The following is a 12,146-nucleotide window of genomic DNA, read 5'->3' as shown; positions in this document are numbered from 1 at the left end:
TTCACCGAAACTAATTACAATTTCGTTTTGAAAATTAATCAGCAAATTCTTAAATACATAGTTGTATTAACAATTTATATTTATTTTAAAATACCTTAACTGGTTCCCCATTCAACTCAGCGGGGTTCAAATCGAAGTTTTCCGCTTTTAAATAGTGTACTACGTAGCTTAAGCTTCTCAAGCCATATACTTATTTAAGTATTCGTTATGTTTTAGATGGGGTCGAGGCCATCCTGAGGAATACACAGATGCCATGAACTTGGGCGAAGAACGTTTCGATTCAATTGATTCCGACAAAAAACCAAGAGCTGGACAAATTCTCTGGATTCGTGGTCTTACTCGCTTGCAAACTCAAGTAAGTGTCATATCCAAATAAGCAGTTACATAAAGTGAAAAATTAAAACTCAACCATTTGGTTACAAAAAGAGGATCAAAATTATTTTTTTAAATTTCTTTTTATTTTTTATAATTTAGATTTTGTTATATTTATATTTGTATACATTTATCACAAATGTTACATTACATGGGTATTTTATATGCTATCTGATTCATATTTCACACAACTATTTTGGTATGTTTTTATTAATTTTTATTTAAGACGCTGACAATGAATACGTACAAGAATATGTCTTTGTTTTAGTTTTAAGGTTGATTTTCCTTAAAATTCTACGGAGTCATTAAAGGAAGGTGTGAAAGGCTTCGTTCCAATCAATTTACAATATATTATTTAAAATATGTCCAATATAGAACATGGCAATTTCGGACAAGTAGATGCAAGTCCCAACTGATCGATCGATCTAGTTATAGTCTTAATCAAAAAATATATGGGTATTTTTGCTGCTTAGACTATTTTAATTTTTAATTATTGTTTTACTATTCGTAATTTAAATGTTAATTTAAATGTTCATTTTATTTGTTTTTTCTATTAGTAGGTAACTTTTAGACTGTACACAGTACCGTTTTAAAGTTTTTCAAGTCAGAGATTCCTATTAAAATATATATATATTTGTACTATATATATATTTATATACATGTATGTATGTATATAAAACATATATTAAAGTAATAATAGGCATGAAAGTTTTTTAAGAGTGAAGTGTCGAACAAAATTTTTGTTGTTTTAAATGCGAGTACAATATTCGGCAATCCGAAGCTCTTATCTTTGTGGTTCTAAGACTAATTAATCGGATTTAATAAATGAAAAGCGCTAACGAATGTAAATATCCTTTAAGTGAAACAGTTGCAGCTAGGTAGGCAGAGTATTAGCTATTGTTGCTTTTGCCTACTGCAATTTTTCACATTACAGATTGATTTTGTAGATTATTTTAAAAATTGAATTAGACAAATTGAATGTAAAGACACAGCTATATTGCTCTTTCTCTGCCCTTTTAGTTTTCCAAGTTTTCTTGCTCCATCTGTCTTTCTATCTCTTTCGATTGAATACTTTCTGTCTGTATCTTGTGCATTTCACATATCAATTACTATTTATACTGTCATTTTACCGCTGAAAAGTAATTCTTAAATTCGGGACTAATCGAAATAAATTATCGTATTATCGTAATTATTGTTTCCTAACGTTAAGACAGTTATTTTATGTTGTAGTATTATCTTTTATTAGATTTTCAAAGTTAATATGCCAAAAACTTCGAAGTACATATATACGCCATAATCTACGTATACACATTTTCTATTACTTGACACCAGCACTTTTTAACACTTAGCATAGCTTAGCTTTGATTAAAGATTAGTTGAATAAATGTGTCGATCTCTGACCTGAGTTACCTAATTTGTGTTATTTTTCTACAACTTTCATGTCTCAAATATATATTATTAAACAATTGATCGATATATAGTAAGATGCCATTGTGGTACTTCTCTTAAATATTTTTTCTTATTACTTTTTATAGCTGCGAAAACAGTCTTTTAAAATTAAAATTAGCTTTGTTTACCACGTGCATGTAAGATTTCAGTAAACAAAAAGAAAGTGTGTCGCTCATTTATTTCCGTTTTCGGAAAGCCGATACTGTATATAGCCTTCTGAGGCCTTTAGCCAATTTTTAATTTGGCTCACCATCACTCATCCAACTATATACCTCAATCTTTTATATATATAATACTAATGTTAAGAACAGGAATACTTTTATGTTGGCTAACTTACAAATTGAACACTATTAAAATTTATTGGTGGAGTTGAGCCCTACAAAAAAAAAAATGGCATTTTGAGAAAAAAGTTTTATAAGTTAATCAAAAATCATATGTTTTAATTAAAAAAAAAAGAATGAGCGTCCGAATGTTTTATTGAGCGACCGACTGTTTCTATGAATTTTCAAGTATTATTATTCTTATTTTTGTTTTATATGTTTGAGGAAAATAGTTTAAATTTTTTTAAAATCGGACAAATGTAGCTCACATCTGATATATAATTCTTAAATTTTGGTTGCTTTAATTCGTTTTTTTTCAAGATAAAAAAGAACAATATACATACAATCTGGTCCATTGATTTAAACAGATTTGACTTAAAATGCTTCTATACAAACTTCGGTGTGCTAAATTATATTTTTGCCACAATCTACAGTATTAGATGTTTTGGGTAGTAAACTTGCCTTCCTTCATTAATACACTGGTCATTAATATTTAATCAATTTTATCACCGTTCCTTAATGTATTTTGGAACCCTGAAATCAAAAATGAGCAATAAAATATGTTCCAATCAATCTTAAATATAAGCTAATGAAAGGTATCTTTTATTTGAGGTAAAAACATCTTTTAAACCATATTTTCCGACCGAATTTAATTCATTTTCGGTTGGAACGTGGTTGAATGAGATTTCTTTAACAACAAATTCAAAAAAAAAACTTGTAAAATGTTAAATGTATGTTTTTTGTAGCTTAGGGTCTTAAAATGCATGCAAAAAGGTCGACCCAGTTAATCAGATAAATTTGTTTTACAGAACGCTATAGTCAAGTGCATCAGCAATAAGAAACTAACCGGTACTTAATTCACTTATTTGCATTTTATTGTATTCATATGTATACGTTTATAAAAGTTATGATAAGCATTTACTATGAATGCAGTAGGTTATCAACATGAATATATAGGAAACTATCGGTATGTTCAAAACTGTCAGGATTTTTTTCTTTTGAGTTCTCTAACTACAAAATGTATTATTGTTTATACAGACCAGAGATCGGCAACGTCTAATAGCCTGATTCCATTGGCGCATTAAAACGCATTTAGTCTAATGAACAAATACACAGGGAATCCCATAAGGCGATTATTAAATGCGATTAAAAACCATTCGGCACGAACGTTTTTAGAAAAAATACAGGAAAATACCGATGTTTTACGATATTTTGTTCGTGCCATGACTACAACAGCTGTTTTCTATATGCAAGGTTGGCGCAATTTTTGATGGCTTTTGAATATAACATCTATTTTGTATAAAAATGACTCAAACCTAGGACGCACGTTGCGAATTCTGCTCGCAGTAACACAATGCATTACTGCTGGATCTCTGGCATAAAATAACTCCCACATATATGGGGATCCTAGCCCTTTTTGGAAACTTTGGTGGTCTCCATTGCAAACCCCTCATAACAACGCAATCAGCTTCTCTCCTTCTCGTCCAAGTTGGCAAATGTCTTGGTCGCAATATGGATGTCCTGCTGAGCATTACAGAGTTTAGTAAACTCACTCATGTTCATTAATTTTGATAAATTTCTTTTGGATTTGCCAAAATTGAAAAGTAAACAAACCCAGATCAGGTGTTCGTACACTCACATGCCGGAGTAGCATTAGCTTAATGCTAATGCGCCAATGGAATCAGGCTATAACAAAATTTTGCATACATACGATCGATCAGTCGTTCATTCGTTATGATGCAAAGCCTAAAAATGCACACAGTTTTTGTTAAAGGTATGAACCATTGCGTTGCTATTGCAGGTAGTATATATATCGGACGACTATAGCACATAGCTCCCATAGGAACAATCGGAAAAGGAATTGAAAAAAATTATGACTTAGCTGTTTTTTAATTTTTTTTTTAGTTGTTCGACATATAGTAATGGTTAAATATTTCAGAGTTACGGTTTAAATTTCATAAAAATCGGACGACTATATCATATAGCTCCCACGGGAACAATATTAATATTAAAAACCTTTTTTTTTAAATTTAACTTTTTTATTTATTAATTAATTAATTCTTTAATTCTTTTTGGCTAATAAATAATTAATAATTTAATAATTTGACAGTTCAGAATAACGCTTTTAATTTTATTTAAATCGGAAAAAGATATCATATACCTGTCATACGAACTATCGAACTGAGCGGCAATTCCTCATCATCATCATGTTTTTAAACATTTACGCTAGTTAATCATTATTTTAATGTTTTCAAGAATATTTAATTTTTGCAATAGCTGCAAGAGTATAGAACTTCGGCTTGCCGAAGTTTGCTTCCTTTCTTGCTATTTAGTAATAATTTTGAATAAGACTTTAAATATGATCAAAATCGAACAACTACTTGTATATCATATAGCTCCAATGGGAACAACCGGATAATAAATAAAACAAGGAAGGAAGCCACCTTTGGCAAGGCAAAGTATATATACCCTTGCATCGACAAAGTTTCCCGATTTAAATAAAATTAAAAGCGAAATTCTGAATTATTAAACCATTCCAATCTCGAAAAAGAACTTCAAAAAATGAAATAGAAAACTAAAGAAGTTTTAATATTTTTTTATTTATATTTTTAATATATGGATTCGTCCGATTTTTATCACATTTAAACATCCAAAATCGAAGAACTATTAAACTAACTAACTAACTATAAAATTGAAAAATAGCAAAGTTATATTGTTCAATTTTTTCCGATTGTTTCTATGGGAGCTATATGCTATAGTCGCCCGATTCGGCTATTTCCGACCTGAATTAGAAACACAACGTTTGGAAAAGTTTCATGCCATTAGCTTTGAAACTGAGAGACTAGTTTGCGTATAAACGAGTGTTCGTCCGACTAGGAATTTTTTAGCTCTTTAACATATACATATATATATATATAATATATATATATATATTATATAGTAATGACTTTTAATTTCAGAATTAGTTTTAATTTCATTAAAATATATATAAAAAAAATGTAACTTTCCTGTTCTTAAATTTTGCATAACACTCTTTTGCACGTAGTAATGGGGTAATATTGGAAAACGGTATCATAAAGCTGCCATAGGAACGATCGAATAATTGAGCTTATAATCGACATAGCTCAATGCTTTTAGACAAACAATCAACTTGAATTTTAGATGTTTTAAAGAATATATAAATTAAGCAATATCTGCAAGGGTATATAAACTTCGCTCGAAATCAAAATTATATCTTTAGATAATTGATTGCCCCAGATAAATAAATTTAAATTTGTCACTTTATGGGAACAATCGGAAAACTCGGTTTTTAGCGAAAAATCTGTTCATTTTGTATTTTCACATAAAAATTCGAAAGAAAAAAAACTTAACAACGTGACCTTGTCGGTAATGTGAAGAAATTGTGTAAAACTATCGGTGCGGTAGTAAAATCGAGACTTTTGGGAAAACGCTTAAAAATGATTTTTAATATGGTACACTTGGACTAGTTTAGCTACAAAAATAGCCCATACCTTCTTCAAATTTTTTCCGATCGACTTAAATTTTAGACACAACCGTCTTAAGATATAATACAATATTACAAAAATCGAAAAACAATTTAAAAAACCCTCTTAACTAGAGTACCTGGTTAATTTACCTTGACTATAGCAGTTTTATTTGTTTAAGCTTATAACAATGGCAATCGCAATCCATTTAAACAAGTTTAATATACTTTCAAAGGTTTCAACTGAGCAGAGAATGAAGCACTTCAGTAAAATAAATAAACAAAAACTTTGCAAATTTCTTTATGATTTTTTGATGTAGTTGGACCGGTTGTTAACAGTATTGATTAAGTAGTATGTAGTTTGTATTTAATAATGTCATATATATTTAACATATTTGAATGCAATATTTTTAAATTAAGTTTTCGCAACTAGGTGTCCCAACTTCACCAACAGATCATAAAGAGGCTAATGGTTAAACATTATATAAAAATAATATGGTGAACGTTAGACTAGAGGTGTATATCAAAGTAATTTACTTAGATCTGCTTCACTACTTAACACTTTTTTTTGAACTAGTGTCCAAGATGAGCTCTCACACTTTTTTTCCAAAAATTTGTAAAATATATTTGTGCTGCAGTAAAGAAATACAAAATCCACAAACCTACAAAATATTAATTTGAACACCGAGCAAGAAATAATGCAAATTCTTCTAATATTAATTTAATATTTTTCGTCCTTTTAAAACGCTAATTGCTTTCCTATTCCCGATTGAATCAACCTATAACATTATCTATGACTATAATAACCTATTAAATAACTACAAAATGAAATATATAATAAAAAACATAAATAAAAAAAAATACAAATTAAACAATAATTGTTGTACGTATTGACCTGTGTCATTACCATCATTAATTGTATTTGAAAACTCACGCGCAAACGACCAGATTTCAGTACCGGTAAGAATTGTCTATAATTTTATGTATTGGCAGCTAGACAGTGTTTTTATAAAAAAAAAACGTAATCATCCCTAACCTAATTTTTCTAAATTATGTTTTGATTTCACTCGCACTCTGACATCGACGAGACATTTCTTGTGTTTTCCTTAAGTTAAAATGCATTAATTGACACCCACTATTGGAGTTGTCCCTGCAAAACATTCATATATGCGTTTCGTGTGTGTGAAAAAAACACAGTTCCTTGTTGAAAATTTATATTTGTATTTATGTTTGCTACTGTAAATATATAGTTAATACAGAATGTATCTTTATAATAATGTAACCCACGTATTTCTGTTTCATAAATACTACTTAAGCACTTTATATCAGTATGTAGGGAAAGTCGGATCTGCACTGATATCACACAGCATAATTTCAATTTTGGCAAGGACACCTTTTCCAAAAATCCATAGTATAACTGGCTTTTCCAAAACCATTTAAAACCAGAGCTCGCAAGTGACCGTGAACAAACGCATTTAAAAGTGTTTTAGCTCAACAGTATTGTTTTTGACCCAATTGTTTTTGTTCTCCTGGCAAGTGTCGTTTTAAACATAATTTATTTATAATTAATCTGATCGCAGAATCAAAAAATAGATCAGAATATAACGTATTGCTCCCATTTTCATGCTTTTTATTTTTTTTTTTTAATTTAAGAGGGGGAGGGTATAGTATCATATGTACATTTATAAGATTGTAATTCATAATTATTCTTTATTAAATATTTCATAATATTGTCTAGATAATAGTTTTGTATTGGCTTGGAAATAGCTGCCAGATAAAAATGATTGGGTTTCTGTGCTTCGTGCTTCGGGCATCTTTTATTAAGCGTATAGAAAATGTGTTTTTCGAAACGATATTGAGATCGTGTGTCCAACCTTTCTTTTGTTTTGCCGGTGTGCAGACTGTGTTTCAAAAGCGGTTATTTGCGAGCTCTCTGCCCAAAACCAAGAGCAAAGATAAAAAAACATTTTCAAGTACCATGAAACAAGTTGAAACATTTCTCAAATGGACTGTTCAAGAGCTTTTGATCAAATCTGCAACCGCAGTCAGATCCCACCCAGATGGTTATAATTCACAGATGTCTTGTGTAAAATTAACAAGAGGTAGCACTTTTTAGTAGACAATTTGAAAGAGTCGTGTTTGCCTAACTATATAAAAGCCTTGTTCACTTATGTAAGCCAGCAAATGCAGTGGGGATTTCATTATTTTAAGGCACGTTTTCTCGTGTCTTAGTATTAAGACAAGAAAACGGGCTTAAATTGTAAGGGAATTCCTAACATTGATAATGTAAAACACGGTCTTATGATGTAAGTTAATATAAATTGAACTATATAAAAATGTAATTAAATTGAAGTCGAGCAAAAGTCTGCCTGTCCCTTCGGTATAAAAGAAAGTCAGCTTAAGCAAACCAAAACTGTATTATCCTATTTCGACTTAAAAAATCGTGAAATCGGTTCTTTTGGAGTACCTTTATACTTAAATTTAGCTTTTGATTTTTATATAACTTAGATACTTAGGGTACTAAAACATTTGTTAATAGGGTTATGTTATACCATTAAATTCCGATGAAAAATTGCAAATTGCAGATTAATCCCACCGCATATGCACTAACGGCTAGTGAGTATAAGAATATAGCATAGTTCGACTGTAACTTTGAGAAAAGCTCAATCCCCTTATGATTAAAAAATTGTTTGTACCCTTTTTTTGTTTAACTGATTCAGGAAAATAATGAATGAATGTTTTTCAGAATGTAACTTTTTTCAACACATTCTTCGATTGTCCAAAGTCAGCGAAAATCAAGAAAGTTAAGGTTTATACCATTGCCGCTGTTATAAAAATGAAATATTCTATAAAACGACTTATTTCTATTTTTATGATATAACACCATAGCTTGGCGATTTCCACGTACGCGAGGGCGTTCAAATAACTCCTCGGCACTTACGAGTGTTGCGGCAATTTAAACGACAAAAAAAAAGACAAAACACCGAAAAACAATGACGTTAAGTCGACTTTCCATAAATTGTTTGATTATTTGTATGTCAGAAACAATGTAATTTTTATACTCGTGACTCGTAGAGTATAAGGGTATATCGTAATGTAAAATATATCTATTCTTGATCAGGATCAGTAGCCGTGTCGATCTAGTTATGTCCGTCTGTCTGTCCTTCTGTATGAACGTCGAGATCTCGAATACTATAAAAGCTATAGATTTGGGATTTGAAATGCAGATACTAGTATTTCTTACACGGCGCAAGTTTATTTCAAAACGCAGCCACGCACACTGCAACGCCCACAAATCGAGAAACACTAAACACGTTTGTTCCGTCACTCTGAGATGTGTAATCTGTACGTGTGTTTTGGTCATATCTATCAGTAGACACAAAATCAAGCTTTTATTTTAGAAGTTAAAGGGTTATTATGTCCACTGCCGCCGCTCTGCCGCTGCTCGGCAGTTAATCGCTGATGTAGAAAGAGACAAAACGAAAGAGACAACGAAAGAACTGTCAGCGGGGGGTGGGGGAGCGGCACGCTCCTAGCTTCTGGTGTTGGCTATACAGTTCGATAGATGGCGCCACCAAAACTCCGGTTGTTGTGCGGTGAAATATTTATTTTGAAATTTGTTGGCTGAGTAACGGGTTTCTAATAGTCGGGGAACTCGACTATAGCGCTCTTTCTAGTTTTTAATTTATTTTTGATTTTTCTATTTAATCTGGAAGCTGGGAGCTTTAGTATTTAAAGTTGGCCCTCGTAAAGTTGCTCTTAATATATTTGAGCTTTCGCTTATCACAAGAATCAGATCAAATAGTATCAAAACCTCCTGAAAATTAATTAATTAATTATTATAAATTATATAAGATCGTTTTTGTTTTGATTACTAACACCTATTAAATTTTTGGCATTTGGTAAAAAAAAATGAAAAACATTTTTAACGTACATTTTTTTTATATGTTGTTTATTGACATTTTGACAATGTAAAAAAAGAATTACAAGAAAATAAATTAGGTAGATTTGCCTTGCATTTTCCCCTTTAGATATTTACAAGTTTGCTGAAGAAACAAATACGAAATGCCATCAAAATGACAAATAACGTTTCCAAATGCAGTTTAAGCAACAAAAATGGATAATAACATAAAGTATAAGCCCGAACCAATTCGGCAAAAGTAATGATGCAGAATTTCTAGTTTTTGCAAGTACTTTCAGCAAGCAACTTTCAAAAATGGGTACAAAATTTATGTATTGCACAGTGTTAAAAGACATATTAGCCTTTTACAATATCGTTGTAAACGATATTTTGTAGTTTAAAGTTTCTTTATAGTTAATGAGAGCTTCCTTAGCTCGATTTTGATATTTTATTTTAGTTAAGGTAACATTGAGTTTTTCCCATTCGCCTAGAATTCAATTTAAAGCTCTTCAGTGTTACCTACACTGAACTGAACAGGCCTGTCTTTTTTAAAACATAACAATTGGCCAAACAGCGTTTCGGTTGCATTGCTAACAAAAACGTTATCCCGTAGGAGTATAAAGGTTCTTCTCTAGTATACTCAAAAAAAGGTATTACGACTGTATGTAGTTGGTGCTGTTTTTCCATGATGTAAGCTTTAAATCAAGTGTGTTTTCGAGAAGGAGCAGCTTAGAAAAATAAAGAGGATCTTTTCGAAAATCTTTCTAGTAGTATTTTCAGCTATCAGGAGCATAAAAATGTTACTTTTTAATAGAGGGCGGGATCTGTCACATAACCTGCTATGGTGTTTAAGCAATTTTTTATAATTATTCGTTGCTTCCTATGACCTACTGGATTCTTAAAAAAATTACTTATTAACTTTTTTTTAAGATTTGCTTGAATGAAAGCCCTGATTCCTCAAATGCTGACATTCTTTCGCATTCTCAATTTGTCAACATTGTACCACACGACATTTAATACTGAATTAATACTGAATCAAAAACTCTTAGGAAATACCTTTAAGAGGAACAGAAAAGCTTATAATTTATTAATGTTAATCTTTGGTGAAACACTGCGTAACTTTTACTTGTACTTTAACGTTCGCAAACTTCTGAAATCTCGGTATGCATATGCAAAGTAAAAAAACTTCTTTTCTCTTGGCAGCTACATTTAAGTAAAATTATACTATGTATAAATCCAGAATTTAAGCTTTATTTTGTACACCCTTAAAGTTTTGGTTTGATAGTTGTAACGCATTACTCATAATGATGAGCAACAGTTGAGTCGGTTACACTGGCCTACAAAATTAAATCGATGAATGCCCCCAGAGATCAAACCTTGATTTTCCGGTCTGAATGGACTCCCTGATACCCATTTTTTAAAGTCTTAATAGTGTTTTTCACCTGTTTTCATGCCAATTTAATTTTTTATCTTCAGTTCTGCTTAACCGATCCGGTCATCGATAGTTTATTTCAAAATGGCTGAAACTAAAGTTCCGACAACATAAATTAATTCTTAAAAAATACACGCCTAAAAACCGAAAATTTTTATCACTTGAATATAGAACTTTCACAAATCTAACAAATTCTTAACCTCATCATTCATTTCGTTTATATTCGGTTTTCAGGCGTGAAATTTTTACGAATTTATTTATGTTGTCGGAACTTCAGTTCAAACTTTGTCAAGTGTTAGAAACCTATCTATCCTATCTTTGTAAAATCTATGGGAAAGTTGAAAAAAGATCTACATATTTCTGAACCGAAAAATAAAGGGTCGATCCGATCATTGGAGGATTCCATCGATTTAATGTCCAAAACTTTGAATTTGTTCATAATTATATACAAGGGTATAAACACAGGCTAGTATGAGTACTCAGCTCGAGCTAAAAGACACAGCTAGCAGGTATAAAGCTTTTTACCCAGACTAACAAGAGACCAGTAAGTAAAATTACAGGTTAAATTCCAATAAAAATTGCGATAAAAGGGCCTTGTAATTGGACTTACTTTTGAACAGGAATCGACATTATTTTTTATTATTATTATAATAATGAAGAGCCACGCATACATACGTATACATGTATAACATAAACCAATATATAATCTATTATTTTTATTTGATTCTCCTTTTTTTATATTTTACGTTTATTGATTGATCCGCTTTGAATTTGCATTATTTGTTTCAAAAGTAATTATGAGATATTTGTTATTAATTTTTGTAATTTTAAAGCCGGCGGAACCAATACGAGAGACTGAGGTGTAACTGACAATTGCAATAAAATGATCACCAAGTTCTACATACATGTAATTCTGAAACTAACCTGCAGTTATCCTCGCAAATCGAAAGCTAATCTAAGTGATATAAAAAAGTATATGTATATCATAATCATTTTAAAAGGCGCATATTGATCAAGTTTTCTTATGTCCATTGTATGTTAAATTAACAATACAAAGTATGCCATTAAAAGGTAACATGTGCATATAGTCAAGTCGTATAGGACCTCAACCTGAACCGAAAAAAAGTTTCGTGAATATGCACATATTTGTTTGAATAGTAAGAGTTACTTACTTTTTTGTTTGGTTGT

General features: G+C 30.8%; 1 protein-coding gene across 10 annotated transcripts in view; it reads left to right on the top strand.

Annotated features, from left to right (window-relative positions):
• LOC108145272 (plasma membrane calcium-transporting ATPase 3) overlaps window positions 1–12,146 on the top strand; it is a 37,510-nt gene that overhangs the window by 15,422 nt on the left and 9,942 nt on the right. For 7 of the 10 annotated variants that reach the window (XR_005977432.1, XM_017270559.2, XM_017270561.2 and 4 more), the window contains one exon: window positions 217–355. Coding sequence is in view for 9 of the 10 variants with exons in the window: in XM_017270559.2 (XP_017126048.1) it covers window positions 217–355 (139 nt within the window). In the remaining variant the exon portion in view is untranslated. Of the gene's footprint in view, window positions 1–216; window positions 356–6,573; window positions 6,586–11,791; window positions 12,120–12,146 lie in introns of those variants that run through there. The other 3 variants (XM_017270560.2, XM_017270557.2, XM_017270562.2) reach the window with 2 other exon arrangements.

Source organism: Drosophila elegans, unplaced genomic scaffold (genome assembly GCF_018152505.1).
Source record: "Drosophila elegans isolate 14027-0461.03 unplaced genomic scaffold, ASM1815250v1 contig_349, whole genome shotgun sequence".
Classification (NCBI taxonomy): Eukaryota; Metazoa; Arthropoda; class Insecta; order Diptera; family Drosophilidae; genus Drosophila; species Drosophila elegans.
This window is presented reverse-complemented; position numbering and strand designations above follow the sequence as displayed.